The sequence below is a fragment of the Octopus sinensis genome, linkage group LG6 (assembly GCF_006345805.1).
Source record: "Octopus sinensis linkage group LG6, ASM634580v1, whole genome shotgun sequence".
Classification (NCBI taxonomy): Eukaryota; Metazoa; Mollusca; class Cephalopoda; order Octopoda; family Octopodidae; genus Octopus; species Octopus sinensis.
In genome coordinates this window covers 39,663,805-39,685,948 of record NC_043002.1, presented here as the reverse complement: position 1 = coordinate 39,685,948, position 22,144 = coordinate 39,663,805, and the positions used below count along the sequence as shown (strand labels likewise).

General features: G+C 35.5%; 1 protein-coding gene across 5 annotated transcripts in view; it reads right to left on the bottom strand.

Annotated features, from left to right (window-relative positions):
* Window positions 1–22,144, bottom strand: part of LOC115212779 (oxysterol-binding protein-related protein 8) — a 143,312-nt gene that overhangs the window by 44,340 nt on the left and 76,828 nt on the right. For all 5 annotated transcript variants that reach the window (XM_029781464.2, XM_036503841.1, XM_036503842.1 and 2 more), the window contains 6 exons: window positions 16,758–16,955; window positions 10,587–10,744; window positions 7,632–7,700; window positions 7,251–7,363; window positions 4,958–5,039; window positions 1,382–1,480 (listed from right to left, as the gene is read on the bottom strand). In XM_029781464.2, coding sequence (XP_029637324.1) covers window positions 1,382–1,480; window positions 4,958–5,039; window positions 7,251–7,363; window positions 7,632–7,700; window positions 10,587–10,744; window positions 16,758–16,955 — 719 coding nt within the window. The remainder of the gene's footprint in view (window positions 1–1,381; window positions 1,481–4,957; window positions 5,040–7,250; window positions 7,364–7,631; window positions 7,701–10,586; window positions 10,745–16,757; window positions 16,956–22,144) is intronic.

Sequence of the window (22,144 nt, the reverse complement as noted above, 5' to 3'; positions counted from 1 at the left end):
GGTGATTTGAAGATAGTTTGGCTGGTATATTTTTGCAAATGAGAGACTGAGTAGAAGCTACTCTATTGACTCAAATTTTCCAGTTTCTTGAGGAACTGACTGGATAATTCAAACTAGCTGACCAGTGGGATATTTTATGTATCTTTGGGTAATTTTGGTAGCAACTTTTAGCAATTCATACATTGTTATTGTCACCATCTGTTTATGACCCACACATTTTTGCCACTCTTTCTTTACTATCCACAATTTGTAATTGTTTACTAGTACAAGACTGACCATAGATATTGTGTGTAAAGTTTGATTCTATTTTTATAATAAGAATTCTTTTTACAACCAATAAGTGGCAAAAAGTGAATTTACTGGGAAGATTATGAATCTAAAGTTGCAACAAGAGATTATGTTTGTATTACATCATCATCACTTAACCATTTTCCATGTTGGCATGTGCTGGACAGTTTGACAAGATCTGGTAAGCTGCAAAGCTGTGTTGAGCTCCAATGTCAACGTCAGCTTTGACATATTTTCTATGGCTTGATGGCCTTCCTTATGCCAACCACTTTACAGTGTATACTGGTTGCTTTTTTTCGTGTCACCAATACTAGTGAGGTCACCAATTAACTTGCAAGGCAAAAAGAACTGGGGAAAAATCCCTTTTAACTGGAGGGTGGGAGTTTGAGAAGGGAGGGGTGGCTTTATGCCAGGTGTTGAGAGTCTTAAGTATGGTTATTTTTTTTTTTTTTAAATGTTTCACTAGCGCAGGAGTGGCTGTGTGGTAAGTAGCTTGTTTACCAACCACATGGTTCCAGGTTCAGTCCCACTGCGTGGCACCTTGGGCAAGTGTCTTCTACTATAGCCTTGGGCCAACCAAAGCCTTGTGAGCGGATTTGGTAAATGGAAACTGAAAGAAGTCCGTCGTATATATGTATATATATATATATATGCGTGTGTGTGTTTGTGTGTCTGTGTTTGTCCCCCTAGCATTGCTTGACAACCGATGCTGGTGTGTTTATGTCCCTGTTACTTAGTGGTTCGGCAAAAGAGACCGATAGAATAAGTACTGGGCTTACAAAAGAATAAGTCCCGGGGTCGAGTTGCTCGATTAAAGGCGGTGCTCCAGCATGGCCGCAGTCAAATGACTGAAACAAGTAAAAGAGTAAAAGAGAGAGAGTAGCCTATTAACTCCTTCTCCTGATTGCAATAAAGATATTATACAGAGGACATTAACAATGAAATAAGTAGATGCAATGGAGACATGGACATAATATTCTATGACATAAATTATCTAATCTACAAATAGTAAAAAATCATGTTAAAAAAGGGTATCATTTAAAAGACTGTGTATCTCAGAAAAATGAAATAAGTCATGTAAATAGATATTTACCTGCTCTGCAATATAAAATGTTCTAGTATTAGTTTTGGGATGACGCCAATAGCATCTAAATGTTTCACCAATTATAGGGTTGTATGGTTTCTTGAGCCCCTATACAATAAAGGTATACAATTTTTACAGAAACAGCAATAACAAACATTGTATAAGTTAAACAACTTTTCAGGAATAGAAAAAGATAGAAGGAATGCACCAACAAAAATTTTTTAAACATTGGGTTCAAAAATGAAGCAAAGCAGGTCACTCTAAAATTTCAAACAGTCTCCTCACCAAAACATCAGTTAATATGACTGAGTGCAAAAAACATTTAGAAGCCAGTTTAAATATCTAGTGCAGCAACATTCAAAATAGTTATTTCTGTAATTAAGATGTTTTAAAAAGTACTAAAATAGTTTCACTTAAATTAGAATAATTTGTTTTTTCGCCATACTTATGAATATAATTTCTAGAAATAATTACATCAGTTCCATAAAGGGTTCGTTTACAGTATAAGGTTTTTACAAAAATGGCAACTTTATATGTGATTGTCAACAAACTTACAAAATTATAGAGTTATATTTTTGCAACTAAAATTCAAAAATGATTTTGAAAGTTACGATAACAAAAACATGGATGCACATACTTATCTTCCATGATGAATACGTGCAGAACTAGAGAGTGTGACTAGCAGAATTTCATATTCAAGTAAAGTCTATTATATATTTTTCAGGTGAGTAATATTAATAATAAAAATACAAAAATATCGAGAGATATAATTTCAAATTTAAGCCTGGGAAAATTGGTGGTGGGGATAGGTTAAGGAGAAAATACTAATCAAAGCAATGCTTCATATTTAGGCTGAATATTTGTGGTCATTTGGGTTACGGTCACTCACATTGACTTGTGATGGCTCAAGAAAAAGCCAACCAAGTATATAACCATCTACCTAGTTAAGAGTCCAAAAGTGACTTCTTCGTTTGTTCGTATTCCTGGTAAAGGAAGAAAAATGCATTTCAGATGCAAGGACATGAGCTAACTCATTGCAGTAATAAAACATACTAAAAACTAAGTACATACTGTAAAAAAAAAAAAAAAAACTATGTTACATACATAACATTAATTACATGTGAAACGTTCAAGGCCTAATAAGTTGAAATCAGATTGTGATTAATAACACTGGATTGCAAATGTATGAAGTTACAGAACTCACAATTCCGGTATATTTTCATATAAAACTAAATATACTTTCATAAATTTAAGGAATTACTATTACCAGTGCATTAAATCAGTGGTTTCTAAACCCTGTTTGTTCTGGAGTCCTCATATGATTTTCAAAACAATTGTAGAATCTGTATCTTCCTTGACTTTACAGACAACTTCCACCACCCTGATTTTAATGACATTAACCCTTTAGCATTTAAACCAGCCATACCCAGCCCAAATATCCTACCTGTTTTATGTTCAAACTGGCTAAATCTGATCCCTCAAATCTACCTTACAAAGTCAGTCTAAAAATAAACTACCACATCGTCAAAATCTCAAAGCTACAAAATAATACATGATTAATTCAAAACAATGTGAATGAATAAATATTATGTTTGATAAAATAATGTGAATGCCAAAGGGTTAAATGATAGAAAAAATTATTTTAGGGAAAGAATTTATTCATATAAAAAATCATATTAAATTTATTATTGTGACAATTGTGAAGACCTTTTTTTTGTTTTAATTTTATTAAAAAAATAAACCCTCAACTTACAGAACCCTGGAACTTTGTTTGAGAAAGCCTTATATCAAATATCCTGATATAACAGATAGCTTTCACAGATAGAGTAAAATACCTATGAATTTTTAAATAATCTACTAAAAGATTAATTTAGCTTAATTGCTTAGTGTTGATGGGGATGTCCCAAAGTCTTTTCTTTTTATCTAATTAAAAATGACTATCCTGACAATAAAGCATGGACATTCCACACAAATCAACAGATACTGAACAGGAATAGATAAGATTTTCTGAGAGAAACACCCTGTATTGCTTGTAAAAGAAGAGACTCGGCTAGTATGATCATATGGTTGGATTAGATAAAAAAAATGTGAAAAGAATGGTATTTTAATCATAGAATCAATAATATTAACTTGTTTTTGCATAAAAGGTTGTCTCATATGATCTAAGTACTTCCAAATACTTTGGTTCACAACCTCTATCACCATTACCCTCAATCAGTTGCTTGACCTGAAATAGGTGAGCATGTCCCTTAGTGGCTAATGATATGTGCATCTTTGATCATGAGCAGAAGTAATGGAGGAGCATCATAGCCATGTGTTGAGAAGAATGATTTGGGGTTTGAATAATTCAGCTCTGGAAATGTAGGTGTTTTCTTCTTCATCCTTAAACAAACCTTTTAGGTAGGATGGGGTACATGATCTGAAGAAAATTCTAACTGAGCTCCATCTGCAAGGTCATGTGCTGTTTATCATGATTTGAGATCACCATGTCACGCACATATGGTTGTGATGCATGTGCCTAGTGTACCCTTATCAGACGGGTAGTCATGATGAGTATATTGGGCTTCGTATACTTGGTCCCCTGTCATCACCTCTGTGAGTCCCATTGTCTGTAGATCCTTTCTCCCCACTTTGTTCCACATCTTCCTGGGTCTATCCCTTCCACATGTTCCCTCTACAATTAGAGATCAGCACCTCAATCCAACTGTCTTCATTCATATGCATTACATAGCCATACCAGTGCAGTCGTCTTTCTTGCATGGTACATCTGATGCCTCGTATACTCAGTTTTTCTTTCAAATTGCTTTCACTTAAAGGATCTTATCATTACACACAATTTATGTAAAAAGGTAAGTTTAAATTAGAGGAAAATGCAAATATGCTCAGAATAATTATGTACGCAAAGTAAAGCAAAAAAAAAAAAAAAAAATTCTGAACCAAGAGGTTTCATAATTTTAGCTCTGAATTCTGAATGGTTATTGTTTAACCCAAGAAGAAACCAGACAAAATTCTTGCTGCAGACAATAGTTCAGAGCACACCCACTACACAGATCAATAGATGTAGGCATTTTCGAGTAGTTATCTCCTCTTCAGCATTATAACACTGGGAAGAAGAGAGGCAACTCTAACTTGTACTAATAGTAATATCCACGAAGCCACATTCCTAATAATCATCTCCGTATTTGAATTTTGTCTGATATATGCAATCAAAACCGTTTAAAATTAAGAGAGGCATCTTTTTATTATACTTAATGTGAATACATCATTGAATGGTATATTTATTGTGGTATTTCGTCCAGAGATAACATTTCCTATGGACGTACACAGAAAATTTGATTTACAATAATGTATTTACATTAAGTGATACACAGATGGCTCTGTAAATGTATTGTTTGTTGCTATGTAAAAAAAAAAAACTTACAGGATATCTCGTTCATACATAAACTTTTATAGTTTTTATTCCATTTTAGAAATCAAATGTAACTCAGATTTGAAAAGAAGTTGTCACACATTTACAGACAGCAGTGAAAAAAAAATCAAATCTCTTATTAAAACAGAATATAAAAGAGGATTAAAATAGTTTACCTTAGGTTTTTTATAAAATCCTGATAAATACCATCGTACAACACACTTCATTCTTGTGTATGGATCTTCCTTCAATACAGCTCTGTTGAAAAAAAAAATATTTGATACAAACAAGAAAAACTTTCATCTCAATTTATAAATCATTAATAGAAACAGTGTTTTAATTTTACTGAAGGTTTATGGGAAAATATAAGTTTTTTGAGTTGTTTGTCATCTTTTCTTCTAATCTACTAACTATTGCATTCCAGTATGATCAAGTACCTTTTTATATGTTAGGTGAACTGGAATATGTAAAATTAAGTGTACTGCTTAGGGGAGAAAATGCCAACTGTGGATTTGAACAACACATATGAACTGGTGATCCAATGTCAAGTTCATCTGATCTTTGACACCACACAACTCAGGTGAGGTCCACAATATTGTTCTCACATCTAAGATGATGCTGCCACTGTATAAACAGCACAGACATCCTTTACTCATCCATGAAAGGATCACCTGACTGATTAGCATAAAGACACTCCAATTTCTGCCCCACAAGTGCACTGTCTCGTCTGCCTTTTCTACCACCACTGTAATGATGAGGGGGGGGCATGCTTCTTCCATTCAAACATTCACAACCCATTTGTGTCTTCTCTTCTCAACACTCAATGCATCAGGCCTAGCATTTCCTTCTCAGAATATCAACTTCTGGAATTCCCTTCTTGCTTTCTTTCTCACGAGTGTTGAGTTGTAACGGTTTGGGAGTAATATTATTGGTCTCAATTTTACCAGTCTAGGAGGGCCTCTGAATGCCATGGATATTGATCCCTTCTCTAAACCAGTGGTTTTCAACCAGGTTTCTGCGGAACCTTAGGGTTCCGCCAGTACAGTCCAGGGGTTCCGCAAGAAGTTACAAAACTGCTAAAATCGGCAGTAATTTTTAATTCTCCTGTGCGGATATGTGTGCATAAGACTATTAAATTATTGCACAGGGGTTCCTCGAGCCAGTGGAGTGTTTTCTTAGGGTTCCGCTCCAACAAAAAGTTTGAAAAGCACTGCTCTAAACCAAACAAATAAAGAGAACCCTTCAAAAAACCCCCAGAGTTTATGTGTCTGTGGCAATTTATGGTATTATATTTCACATTATGAAGACTGGTTTCTAATTTCCTATGACAAACTGATTTTTGTTAAAAAGCCAAAAACAAAAATCTGATAAAAAATCAAAATTATTAATATGCAATGCAATTATCTCTTCTAAATTAAATATATTGGTTTCAAATTTTGGCACAAGGCCAGTAGTTTCTTTGTGTGGGGGGTAAGTCGATTACATCAACTCCAATAAGATGAAAGGAGCAAAGTTGACCTTGGCAGAATTTGAACTCAAAACATAAATGCAGATGAAATGCTGCTAAACATTTTGCCCAGCATGCTAACGATTCTGCCAGCTCCCCACCTTTTCAAATTAAATACGTTAATAAATCATACTGATACTGAGGATAACTCGCATGAACCCAAAGAAATAAAACCCTCAACAACCCAAACACTTATGATATACTTAACCCTTATAAAAACTATTAGAAAAGGATCCCTCCTAAACACAATGCTCCAATTAAAAATATCTTTGGAGAATATCATATTAAATTTATATTCAAAATTAAATAGACTTACATATGATTGAAGAAACTGGCTTGGATGTAAAGAATTAAACTACAAGCAATCTTATTCTTGGCTACGACTTAAAATAGGACAAAATTTTGTTATAAGTAAGGTTGTTGCTATTTAACTCCAAGTCAGCAGTGATTGAACAGAACTGTATTCAGAAGCATTCTGCTCTCGACCATCCTATCTTTTATCAGGTCCACATTATCCAAAGTGCCAGTGATTTGCTCTTTCTAACATGTTGAGGTTGCTTAACAAAGGGAGGAAGTATTGACAGATCCTTTTATCATGTAATTGTAAGGCTTTATTATTGTGTAAAGTTGTAATAAAACTATTAGTAATACTACTAAAGCCTTAATAATATTACTGCATAAAGCCAATTAATACTCTTAATACTATTGTGTAAAGCCTTAATAATCAAGAAGTCTAAATTAATTCAGGTTACAATATTTATGGTTTAGTAGCTTAACCTCTGGCACATGTGTTCAAGGCCCAACAAAGGCACTGAATTATCATTTTAATCAAAGCAAGACATTCTATCTTCACTATTTGAAACAGGGATTCGTGTAGGTATGCTATAATTAGGAAACAAAAGTGAAACAGTGAAAAACTTGATAGTTACATTTTTGCAAGATAACTTTAGTAACTAACTTACTCAGAAAGAAGATCTGCATGATAATAATAGTCAGATAACTTGTCCAAAAAAGATCTTGGCTCTAGTATAAATGTTGGTAGCACCACTTTTGAAAGATCCATCCCAGGCCGGACCTACAAAAATAGTCATAAACAAATTACAAGAAATAACAAACACAATAACTTACAAATTCATTTATGATACACTATATTATATTTTATGGTATATTTCCTAAAGATATTTATCTTCCCTACTATATCAATGTTTGAGTGCATTATGCTATTAAACAAAAATGCCGAGATTTCAACTCAACAATTCATTAAATATATTGAAATTTCAGGTATAATGCAGTCTGCCTCTTCACTCAGGACAATGATTACTCTAATATGAAATGAGACCTACCTGCTTTAGCAGTGCCCAAATTAGGCTTTTCTCTTCCTCATTAACTTCTTCGGTTTGACATTCATCACCCTGATGGGACAAAGTAAAAAAAATGTTAATTTCTTTGATTCTATATACAGACACACACACACATATATATTTATAAAAAATGTAGGCATTCTATAGAATGCCAATACATATAGCTCCTTTTATTTATTTACTGGCTTCAGTTAATACCACCATAAGGTCCAGACTTTGTAGTGGTGTGGTAGATTGCATGCCTCAATGACCCTGAGGACTCCAACAACAGAGTGCAAACTCCTGGTAGCACCTCCTATGCTAGGCAGGTCAAAGAATAGAGGCCAGACTAATAGAGACCACCTCTTCCCAGAGATAAAAATGGGTTTGCCTAGGACCAACACTTTTACTTAGAAAAAAAAAAGCAAAGCTGATACACTGATAACAATTCAAAACCAACAAAAATTGGGAGAGGAAGATCTTTTGGGGGAAGCATATGATGTGGTGCCGTAAAATCCAAAAAGAAGATGCAAGGCTGAAAAAGCAGAGCTCCAACTGGAGAGAAGCAGAAAAGACAGCTCAGAGTCAAGTACATTGAAGAAAAGTCCTCGATGGCTAATGCTCCAGAGGAAATGATAAGTAGTTTCAGTTAATGGATTATGGCCAGGATGGAGTACTGCCTTTTAGGGTACCATCAATATATTGACACTTGGTACTTATTTTAGCGACTTAGAAAAGATGAAAGGTAAAGTGAACCAGGTGAGATTGAACTCAGAAAGTAAAACACACATTTTTTCTGATGCTCTGCTGATTATGCCATACACTCATATGTAATAGAAAAGGGCTTTCATGTCATTATAACAGACGTACTTGGAATTACAATTTAGAATAATTCATTTAAGTACATAAAATTTGAATGCTAAAATGTTAACATGTTGATTCATAAAGTGATGAGGGAGCCTCTAAAGTTTCCTTATGTGCTAGAAACAGCAGCTAAATTTAAACATGTCCTATCACCATTATTGTTTAAAATTTTGCTTTTCTCTATTTACATGGGTTGGATGAAATTGGCTGACAAATTTTCTACAACTGGATACCTTTCCTGTCACCAATCCTCACCTGTTTCCAAGTAATGTAATATTTTCCCCATAGCCAGACATGTTTTTGTAAAAGATTGGAATCAAAGGATGCCACGTGCATGACAGTGACAGCAGTTTACAACCTTCACACAATGTCAAGGCAAGGAGACAGTGCACACACGACAGGTTTCTTTCAGTTTCCATCAACCAAATCCACTCACAAGGCTTTGGTCAGCCCAGAACTAAAGCAGGAGTCACTTGCTCAAGGTACCATGCAGTGGAACTGAACCTGAAACCATGTGGTTGGGAAACAAACTTCCTACCACACAACCATGCCTGCACTTCTTGGGAGAAAGAGAAAGGACAAATTGACTAATGTAGTCCTGGTGTCATTGTGGCGATGAGGTGGTTGTGGTTGAAATACCTTTAATTAATTGTATGTTTCATCACACTGTACAGCAATCACACTAGTACTGGTGGTATGAAAAAAAAAAGACACCATCCACTATACAGTTGTCACCTGATTTATTCAACCTTTATAGTGAGAAAGCTCTAAGCAAGATAAAAGACAATTGCAGGGCTATAACAAGGGGAAAGAAATTATAACAATCTGAGGCATGCAGACGATATGGCTTTGTTTGCAGACACAGAAGAGAAGCTTCAGGGACTGATAAATATTGTGACTGAGGAGAGTGGAAAGCTTGGATTGACAATTAACTGCCAGAAACCCTTCTCAATGGTCTGTACCAAGAAAGCACAGGTATCCGCATGTTGCTTGATGGTGAATGGAACTGGGATAGAGCAGAACGACAGTTTCATATATCTGGGAAGTTGGATAACATCGGATGGAAGGTCAGATAAGGACATCAAGTGCAGAATTGGATTAGCAAAGAAGACTTTTATGGATATGAGGAGCAATTTTTGTGCAAAGAGAATTGGAATAGAAGTCAAGAAAAGACTATTGAAGTACTACATCTGGTTGGTGCTAATGTATGGATGTGAGTCTTGGATGATAAGCAAAGTCATGGAGAAGAGACTCAAAGCTGCAGAAATGTGATTTTATAGAAAAATGTTTAGAATCTTGTGGGTACAGAGGGTGATGAATGTGGAAGTGTTGAAGAAGATGAAAGTGAAGAGACAGTTGATGGATACAATCAGAGAGAGAGAGACGGTGGAGATTTGTTGGTCATTTTCTCAGAGAGGATGACGGAATGGAGTGTTACATGGTGGAGACTAAGCTGATGGGAAGGAGAGTGAGAGGAAGGCAGAAAATGAAGATGTTCAACTGGATGAAGAAGAGAATGAATGTGCAGAGTGAGAAAAACCTGTGTGATGTTGCGAGAGACAGAAATAAATGGAGGAGGAACAAGCCATGATTCATCAACGGCATATGCCAAGACACGAGAGAGAGAGAGAGAGAGATAGAGAGAGAGAAAGAAAGATACATTGTAAAGTGGTTGGTGTTAGAAAAGGCATCCAGCCAAAGAAACCATGCCAAAGGGGATACTGGAGCACAATGAAGTTCTGTAAACCATTGGATCTTGTCAAACTACATAGCCCATGCCAGCATGGGACATGGATGTTAAATGAAATATAATGATGAAAAGCTGGTGATAGAGACACAGAGAGAGACATGAACTGAGAGAAAAGAGAGAGTGAGAGAGAGCATGTGCATGCATGTAATTCATCCTAGATGTAAAAGTAGAAGTCTTAGCAACTGTTCAGAAAAACAAACCCAACCACTAAAATATAGTCTTGGAGTATTACAAAATAAATACTTAAAGTGGTTACCAAGAAAAATAGTCAAACATTGCAAAGGCTAAAATATATCAAAAACAATGTACAGAAAGAAAATGAATGAGTAACTGTTATTATTTACCAAACCAAGCTCTTCTTGCTCATTCTCAGAATAAATTGTTTCCACAGGCTCTAAATCCTCGTTAAATTGTCGGAATTCTTCCTCTTCAGAATTACTAAATTCACTTTCTAATTCACTTTTTGCCTCATCCCTATCAGTTTTACAATCTTCATCCAAACCTGTATGAAATGAAATAAAAAAGAAATAAGAAAAAAGGTGCACAGAATAAAATAAGTGCTCTGTAGCTGTTAGAAAAGAAGTTGCTAAAATCCCCTACCCATAACAAATGATGAATGAAAAAAGTGAGGTTTGACTGGAGCCATATTTGCTACAGATAAATAATAATACTCACCACCCTTTAACTTTTAACTGAATAAGTCTCTAAGTTATCATTAAATTGCTGAGTTTATATTGAATACTTTAACCCTTTAGCGTTCAGATTATTCTGTCAAATGTATTGTTATTTATTCACATTGTTTTGAATTAATCATGCATTATCTTCTAGCTTTGAGATTTCAATGATGTGATTCTTTAGTGTTAGAATGACATTCTAGGGTAGGTGTGACTGACTGGATCTGGCTGATTTGGACACACTCCAGATAGAATATTTGGGTTGAATATGGAGGATTTAATTAAACACTAAAGCATTAAAACAGGTGATTTTATATCAAAGAAAGGAAGGTCATCTCATGCACGTTTTTATCAAAAGATTTTTAATAACATATCAATTCATCTCCAATTATCTATACCCCAACTATTTTCTTCTTTGCAAACATCATAAATAATACTAATATCAATGTTAAATAGTTGTATTTGAATCACAACCAAATTTCAGGTATATTATTCACAGGAATATCATATATTAATCCAAGCATAATTTTGATCAGAAACATTATCTAATTTCCTGAATCTTCCATGATTAGACAGTTGTTGATTTGTATATGAGGAAGAAAGGATATCTGGAGATAAAGAGTTGCCATTTGTAGAAAGAGAAAAAAAAACATGATGTACTATTTTTTTTAATTACTTATTTATTTGGTTGTTATTGAATGACCTTGAGCTTTTGGTAAATGCTAAATTATATCAGAAGATCAATTCTGTTTTCAACGGCAGATTGATTAGTGAAACAGTCAATAAAAACAAAGTAAAAATCTCTCTTCTTTTTGATCTGGAGATGAGAGGCTTCCTATACAAGAAGGCTCTGTGCAGATCATAAAATGAACTAATCCCTTTCATATTCAGAGAATTTCAATTCACTCCATAATTTTAGAGTGAGCAAGTGTGTATGTGTCTGTATGTGTGCATGTGTGTGTTGTGTTTCCTTGCCTTGACATTGGCATGCTGATGATGGACAATTACTACTCAATACAAAACAGTGCAATTTGCCTGCAATCATTTGTGAAAGGGATAGGGGAAATGTTGCATTGCTTCAAAACAGATAAGGGTTGGCAACAGGAAGAGCATCCGACTATAAAAAAAATCAACCTCAATGAATTCAATCTAACCCATTCAAGCATAAAAAAATGGATGCCACAATGATGGCAATGATACACATATATGTGAGTGTGTGTGTGTATATATCAACATCATCTAATATCCATTTTCCATGCTGGCAGGGGTTGGACAGTTTGGCAGGAGCTGAGCCTGTATGCAAGGGCAACCACAGCAAAGCACCAGAAGTCTCAGTTCCCTGTCATCCCCACTGTGTATCCCAATGTCTATATATATATATATATATATATATATATATATTATATAAAAGGGCTTAGTAAAATAAATTACTTTGCCGCATACTGAACTCGTAATTTATTTTACTAAGCCCTTTTATATAATGTAATAATTTGAATTTGCCTTAAATGGTCCCTTTGCATACTGAATACTTGGTGAAATTGATTAATTAATTAATTAATTTTACCCTCAATTGTTGAAATTATATATATATATATATAATATATATATATATATAATATATTATATATATATAATATATATATATATATGTATGTATCAAATGAAATAAAAATTATAAATAATACCAAATGTTCTTTTGGACTTTTCATAATGTGATACAAGTCTTTGATGTAACAATTGTATGTGGCTGAAGAGGGCTTTAAATCATCTTTTATGTTGATTATACATTGATGTAAGAATAAGTTGTTTTATAAAGCTCGAAACACGTGTACCGTGACATCCTTTGTGTTGTTTTTTATTTCATTTGATACATATATCCTCTCACCTCTGCTACTAGCTGGCATATACAGGTGCTTATACTTATCAAGCATTCACCCTGAATTTATTGTACCTACCTGACCTACGTTGTCAATTGGATCGGATCCTATATATATATATATATATATATATATATATATATATATATATATATATATACTACTAATATAGGATGAAGTTTTTTTACAGAAAATAATTTCATCAAAAAAGTGGCAGCATATTAAAATACCTTTAAAGGTTAAAATTATAAACAATTTATAAACAAGAGCAACAGAAAATTATGGCATAGAAATAATTTTCTTTTGCCCTTGTTTATAAGTTGTATATATATATATATATATATATATATAGGTAAATAAATGGAGTTGAACGAAGATGTTATTAAAATTCTTTTACTTTCGACATATGTTTCGAAGACAACATGGTATTATTCCAAAGGAATAAACGGTGTAAAATGCAATCTTCTCATCAGGAAAAAAAGAGAGCCTATCTCAACAACAAGACATTATAACAATTACGTTGACTGCCTAAATGTTAAACAGAACGTTATTAAGTATTTCTACCTTTGAATAGGTCGCTTCATCCGTGTTACTTGCGTGAATTTTGCTACCCTGGTAACTGTTTATTGAATTTTCCATGTTAACGGTAAACAAAGGATAATTCATTCATCCATATATATATATATATATATACTTTTATTTGTTTCAGCTATTTGACTGTGGCCATAGTGGGGCACCACTTTAAAGAGCTTTTAGTTGAATGAATCAAGCCCAGTGCTTTATAAACATACAGGTGCAGGCATGGCCAAGGCTAAGTGGTCACAAAGTTTGCTTAATAACCAAACAGTTCCAGGGTCAGTACCACTAGGTGTTATCCTGGGCAAGTGTCTTCAATGGATGTCTCATGCCAACTAAAGCTTTCTGAGTGGAATTGCTTGGCAGAAACTGTATGAAACCCTGTCGTGTGTGTGTCTGAACGCGTGTGAAAATGTTGGTTTTGGGTGTCTTCATTAACACTTTATATTTAGCTAGGCAGATGTGTGCAGAGCAGTTACTGGCAGTCCATCAGTTACGATGATGAGGGTTCCAGTTGATCCAATCAATGGAACAGCCTTCTCAGGAAATTAATGTGCAAGTGGCTGAGTATTCCACAGACACATGTGCCCTTAATGTAGTTCTCAGGGAGATTCGGCATGACACAGAGTGTAACAAAGCTGGCCCTTTGAAATACAGGTACTGTCCATTTTTGTCAGATGAAATAAAGTGTCTTGCTCAAAGAAACAATGCATCACCAGGAATTGAACTCATGACCTTACAATCATGAGTCAAATAGGGCATCTAGCTGTAGAAACCATGCCACAGCATACCCTTCCTTCTTGAGTCATGCTGACTCATAAGGACTGGTTTCCTGGTGTGTATATTCCCCACCTGGATGGGATGCTGGTTCATTACAGGATTACTCATTTTTGCCAGCTGAGTGGACTAGAGCAATGTGAAATTAAGTGTTTTACTCAAGAAAACAACATGCCAACTGGTCCAAGTATCAAAACCACAATCATAAGTCCAACACCCTACTCTCTAAGCCACGTGCATCCACTACAGCATACACTGGAGCACATTGCAATCCTTAGACCCATCAGTTCCTGTCAAACCATGCAGCATAACTCATGCCAGCATGGAACAAGGGTGTTAAATGATGATGAGGATGACATATTTCTGTGTGGGATAAATAAAATTGCAGTGGCAAACAAGCATTGCACTGCTCGATATGACCAAGTTTTCTCATTTTATACCAAAGTCAATTTGCCTTTTGTCTCTGACAAGTTACTGAGGTGAACATAACTTACTAAAATCCCTAGAAGAAAGTGACCCACAATCATACAAGCCAATGATCAAATCATGTATAATGAATGAATGAATGAGTGATTGAATCTATTTATCTCTCTATAAATAAATATCATCATGGATTTTATGTCCACACTTCCATGGTCACACAAGTTGGATGGAATTTTGCTGAGGCAGATTTTCTACAACCGGATGATCTTCCTGTTGCAAACCCTCACCTTGTTTCCAAGTAAATTAATATTTCCCCATAACTAGATGTTTTCACAGAAGACTAGGAATGAAGGTCACCACTTGCATGATGGTGATACTCATCGATGGAATATCAAAGCAAAGAAAACAATAACAAAAGGACACACATTTGCAATGGGCCTTTTTTTTGTTTCCATTTCCATCAACCAAATCCTCTCACAAGGCTTTGGTCAGCCCAGGCTTATAGCAGAAGGTACTTGACCAAGGTGCTACACAAAGGGGATTGAACCTGAGACCATGTAGTTGGGAAGAAAACTTCTAACCACATGGCCACATCAATCCATATCAGGGGTCACCAAACTTTTCCAACTATCGACCCCATTTTAGTCACTTCTCCTTCCACATTGACCCCCTTTAGCCACTTTTCCTTCCCCATCAACCACCCTCCTCATTTAAAATAACTCAATACCCTACCCTACCGTACCATATCTTAAATGCATACAGGGTATTGATGCTGGCAATTAAAATGTTAGCTAAAACATACATGTACGACAAATTAAGAAATTCTATTGAAGAGGACACACTTTTTACATTTAAAACTATGTGTACATGTATACAGCATTAAACTTTCAATTTTTATGAAATTGTTTTCACGGTTTTAGAAAATGTGGAAAATGCATCATATTGCTGGAATATCTTTTATTGAAATTGACATCAATGTGAAGGATGAGCATGGTGATCCTGAATCAAGGCTTTGATATCAGGCTGAATGTTGGTCAGTTTCAGTCTTAAATCACCTTGTTCCTCCAAGTTCAGGCGATTCCCCTGTTTGCTGAGGATTGTGTTTGTATTGCTGAAGCCAGCTTCTACCATGTAAGAGCTGGGAAATGCCAGAAGGAATGGCTCAGCTGCCACTTTAAGGTGTGGGTACCTTTCACTTGTTTTCTTATTGTATTCAAAGTCACTCAGACATCTGATCTCAAAAAAGGCTTTCGCCACAAGATTGACACTCAAATCAAACAGTTCGCTGATAGAGAGACAACCACAGCATGAAGGATGGCACAGCGTTCAAGTGATCAATATTCCAGCTTAACAAATCCAACACCTACAATGACTTACCGACAAATACGTTTATGAGATATGTATTTAATATCTTATCCCCACTAGCAGGCCTGGACATTTCCATAAGCAAACACTTGATAGTCTGTATCCCCTCAATCACACCTCTCAATCTTTGATTGCGATACAGATTACGACATCAGACCTCGAACATTAGCAACAGCAGACTTCTTGCTGCAGTGAAAATTTATCATGTTTTCCCACGTTTCATGGTGCTGACTAAGTATTTCAATCAGTTCATCTGGGTGAGCTGGTCTTTTGCATGCCGACCCCCATTTGACCCCTTGGCTATCATCAACCCCACTGTAATTCCTCACCAACACACTGTAATTCCTCACTGACCCCTGTAATTCCTTACTGACCCCTGTAATTCCTCACTGACCCCTGTAATTCCTCACCGACCCCTAGTGGGTCTTTCAGATCCCCTTTAGTGACCCCTGGTCTATATCTATACACACAAAAAACACTCATGCACAAATTCATCTTAATTTGAAACAGTGCAAGCTTCTTATCTTTACATAAAAATCCTCTTTAAGAATTTCAAACAAAGTTTATACTCTAAAGAACTATACATTTTCAGTTATAGGACTTCTGATTACTAATATCATCAGCAACTAAAAAACAAAAAATAATGTAAGCATTTGCAATTTCTAGTGCTGCAACAACATACAAATAATTATTTTCCATTCGTTTATTTATTCTGAAAATTAAATAATGAAATGCTGAACTAAGCCATTACATTAAGTCAATGGAAAACAGACATTTTAACTAGAGATTACGACCAATTGAGCGAATTAGATACAACCATTACCTTGATTAGCAAAATGTTTTTCACAATCACTTTCATCAAGCGGATCGTTGCTTTCAGTTTGAAATGAAGAGTCTAAATAGGAATCAGACATTTCAGGACTTGCAGTTGAGGCGGTAACTTCTTGGTCCTTCACCATCGATTTCATGAGTAAGCTCGTACAACGTAAAGCCAGTTCTAAACCATCCATCCAACATTTACCTAGGAAAGAAAACAGAAGCCATATTCATTGTTTTACATTAGACCAAGTAATGTTAGTTTTCAGATACAAATCCAATACTGTTTACATAAAATAAAAATATTGTATATAGGCACAGGCATGGGTGTGTGGTAAATAGCTTGCTTCCCAACCACACAGTTTCAGATTCAGTCCCACTGCATGGTATCTTGGGCAAGTGTCCCCTACTATGGCCTTGGGCTGACCAAAACCTTGTGAGTGGATTTGGTAGAAGGTAGCTAAGAGAATCTCATCATATATATATATATATATATAAAATGCAAATAATTAGAAAATGGAGAAAACCACAGATTAACCAACACATCGATTGGACCACATTCATAGCATACTTTTTAATACAAAGCATGACATAACAAAATAGGTGACATCCCTCTCTCTCTCTTTCGGAGAGGCACTGAGCAGCTATACACACACGGCAGTAACTTCCACCTACCGAATTCAATCACAAAGCTCCGGTCGGCTCGGGGCTATAGTAGAAGGCACCTACCCAAAGTGCCACGCAGTGGGACTGAACTCGAAACCATGTAGCTAGGAAGCAAGCTCCCTAACCACACAGCCATGCCCGCGCACATATATACCAATAGTATATATGGATATTTTATCCCTTAGTCAGTTACTATAACCACTAACTCTGGTTACATTACATCACACATATACATATATATATATATATATATATATACACACATCCACATATATATATATACACATGTATTTATGCACACACACACATTATATATACAGTGGTGGACTGGCCAGGTTGCCAGCTTGCCTGATGGCAAGTGGGCCCCTGCACCATTAGAATCCATGTATGGGGGCCCATGTTAGTATCTAAGGGGCCCATCCTCTCAAGTTTGAGAATTCTTTTATTCACTCCTGGAAGAATGCATTATTTCAGCCTGGCTGTGTTTGTAGACAATTGAAAAGAATACTTTTAACAAAAAAAAAAATAAATAAATGGTGGCATTGTAGTTGCGGGTGGGACCCCTATAGTTGCAGGTGGGCCCCCTCAGTTTCCTGGCAACCAATATATTTAGACCCAGTCTACCACTGTGTATATACACACACACAAATACACACACATATACACACTGATATACACACACATACATCTATGTGTATTCATGTTTGTGTCCTCTCACCACCTCTTGACAACTGGTGCTGGTGTGTTTATATCCCTATAACTTAGCAGTTTGGCAAAAGAAACAAATAGAATAAGTATCAGGCTTAAGCAAAAGTACAGGGATCAATTCACTTGGAATAAAAAATTCTGCGGGGCAGTACCCCAGTATTGCCACAGTTGAATGACTGAAACAAGTAAAAGATGAAAGATTCAATGTTTTACTTTCAAGCTAAATATTGCTTTGCAAGGCTAGAATTAGTGGTCATCATCATCATTATTATCTTCCATTTAGTGTCCACTTTTCCATGATTGCATGGGTGAGACGGAGTTTAGAGAAGCGGATTTTCTACAGCCAGATGCCTTTCCTGCTGCCAACTCTCATCCGTTTCCAAGTAAGGTGATATTTCCCTTGGGCCAGGCATGTTCTCAGAGAATATTGGAAATGAATGACACTACATGTGTGACAGTGACACTCATTTTTACAACTATCATGTGATGTCAAGACAAGTAGACATACACGCACATACATGCAGTGGGACTGAACCCAGAACCATTTCATTGAGAAGCAAACTTCTTACCACATAACCACACCTGCATGGTGAATACAGAAATAAGCAATCTTGGTTAGACATGGGTTGCTCTTTGGCTGCTGTCCAACCTAGAGTTACAGTTGAAGCTATAGGAAGCAGCATGGTGGTCATACAGCAAATGAGTCATTCATTGACTCACAACACAATGCTGGGAAGAGGAACCATGGTGAGGTCAAAGGCCAAGACAAGCATGTTTTAAAGTGTAACTACTTATTTCTTTCCTGCCCACAAGGGGCTACAAACAGAGAGGACAAACAAGGACAGACAAATGGATTAAGTTGATTATATCGACCCCAGTGCATAACTGGTACTTATTTAATCGACCACCAAAAGGATGAAAGGCAAAGTCAACCTCGGCAGAATTTGAACTCAAAACATAGTAGCAGACAAAATACCTATTTCTTTATTACCCACTAGGGGCTAACACAGAGGGGACAAACAAGGACAGACATAGGTATTAAGTCGATTACATCGACCCCAGTGCGTAACTGGTACTTAATTTATCGACCCCGAAAGGATGAAAGGGAAAGTCAACCTCGGCAGAATTTGAACTCAAAACATAGTGGCAGACAAAATACCGCTAAGTATTTTGCTTGGCATGCTAACAATTCTACCAGCTCGCCACCTTTACTGCCAATGTCTTTAGGATCAGTGACCAGAGATGCTATTAAATTATTTGAAAGATGGAAATATATTGTCAGATGAATTTGTTTATTTTTTTTACCTCCACTCTCATTATTTTAATTCTTCACAATGTTATTTGGATTAACACAAAAAATATTTTTATTGTAGGATTTTAGTTTTTTTTTTTTTCTTTGTAGCTCTGTTCTTCCTCTATAATTTTTGTTTATCATTTTTGAAATTTGAATGAACATGACCTCTTTTCAGAAATATGATGATGGAATGCCAAGTAGAAAAAAATAAAATAAATAAATTTAACTGACAAGCCAATATTTGAAATATCTAAAAATGTAAATATTTCTTTATTATAGACAGTTCACAAATTCTAACAAAAAAAACAAACAAAAAAGAAGCACAATTATTTTGAATTTTTTAATTCAAGCAATTCAAAATATGTTGAGAAGAGAAATGAATAACAAAATGAACTTTGGAAATAATGAGAGAATTAGTCTTTTACTCTTTTACTTGTTTCAGTCAGTTGACTGCGGCCATGCTGGAGCACCGCCTTTAGTCAAGCAAATCAACCCCAGAACTTATTCTTTGTAATCCTAGTACTTATTCTATTGATCTCTTTTGCTGAACCGCTAAGCTACAGGGACGTAAACACACCAGCATCGGTTGTCAAGCGATGTTGTAAGGGGTACAAACATAGACACACACACACACACATATATATATATATATATATGTATATATATATATATATATATATATATATATACGATGGGCTTCTTTCAGTTTCCATCTACCAAATCCACTCACAAAGCGTTGGTTGGCCTGAGGCTATAGTAGAAGACACTTGCCCAAGGTGCCACGCAGTGGGACTGAACCTGGAACCATGTGGTTGGTAAGCAAGCTAAATTCATTGAGAAGAATTTCCTTCAGTTACTCATTTTAGGGAAATTAGTAACTGACAAAATGAATAGTTTAGTGATTTCAAATTTTGGTACAAGGCCATCAATTTTGGGGAGGGAATAAGTCAATTACATCAACCCCAGTGCTTACCTAGTACTTATTATTATTGACCCCAAAAGGATGAAAGGCAAAGTCAACATCAATGGACAAAATGCCGCAAAGCATTTTGCCTAGCATGCTAATCATTCTGCCCACTCACCATCTTGAATAGTTTAGTGGCTGAAAGTTATATATTTATCTAATAGGGCACAGAAGTTTTTTGGTGGATGAAAAAGATAAAAATTACAACTTCAGTTAGAAAGAAAGAAAAAAAAATGTAATGGTCATTTTTGAGACATGGATCTTCCATTTCTTTTTCACATTTTTAATAGTGACAGAAATGTTTTGAAAGCTCACAGTTCAATGGGTAATAAAGGATATCTATTTTATCTACAGTTACTCTTTATAGTGAACAGAAAATACTATAAAACTAGAGAAACTTTCTGACTGAACCATGATCTTTTATGACCAGCATGGAAAACGGACATTAAACGATGATGATGGTGGTGGTGGTGATGATGATTCCAAACTATGCCAGAACTGCTAGAAAGAGTGTAGAGTATAATATTTTTTTATTTATTCTATTACTTATTTCAGTCATTTGACTGCAGCCATGCTGGAGCACCCCCTTGAAGTGTTTTAGTTGAACAAACTGACCTCAGGACTTATATTTTTTAAGCCAAGTACTTATTCTACCAGTCTCTTTTGCTGAACTGCTAAGTTACAGGGTAGTAAACACACCAACACTGGTTGTCAAATGATGATGGAGGGACAAATACAGGAACTCATACATACACACAATGGACTTCTTTCAATTTGTCTACAAAATCCACTCACAAGGCTTTGGTCAGCCTAAGGCCATAATAGAAGATACTTGCCCAAGGTGCCACGCAATGAAACTGAACCCAGAACTATGTGGTTGGGAAGCAAGCTTCTTACCACACAGTCACATCTGTGTCTATATTAGTTCAGAAGACTTACAAATGAAAATTCGTTTTGTTTTGGACAGCTGCCAGTGGCCAGTCTAATCAAACTAATTTATTGATTTAAGAAAATATTTAATTGGAAGCAATATGAAGGTTATATTCCCATTTCTAATTAAATCGGTCCTTCTGTAATTAGCTAGCAAAAAGGAAATCTACCAAAACAAAAGAAAATATAGATCAGTGTGTTGGTAGCTTTTATTTTATTTCTACATTTTAACAAGTAACTGCCCTATTTTTACATTTCCCTTCAGTCTATTTTAGTAGGAAATCTGCCTGGTTCTTTTCAAGTTAGACTTAACAATAAATATTATCCTTGAAGATATGATAGCATCTAAATAAAAGAACCAGTCAAAACAATTACCAGGCTTACAGATGCTGGCGATTTTAAGGTAGCCTAAGACATCAACAAAACTTGGTTATCTCCATTACTCTTGGAAGCTAAATATCAAATGTTGATTTCTGGTACAAGGTGAGAAGGGGCACTTTTGGTTATACTGCACCCACCCCACAATCATCATCAGAGTCCAGATGTCTTTTTAATAGACAACCACAACAGTGCAGCATACACAATCAATTATGGCCCCATAGCCAGATAATTAACCTTTACTATATCAGTGGGGTTTGAATTTAGAATGCAAGAAACCTGGTACAGAGACTTGCAATTTCCCTAATTTACAACCCTGGACTGGTGCGCTATTTATTGACTAAACGGAAATAAAAATAAAATTGAATCTGATGAGATTTGAACTCAGAGCAGAGAGAGCTAGAAAAAATATGTTAGGTATTCTGTTCAATGCTTTAATGATTGTCATTTCATT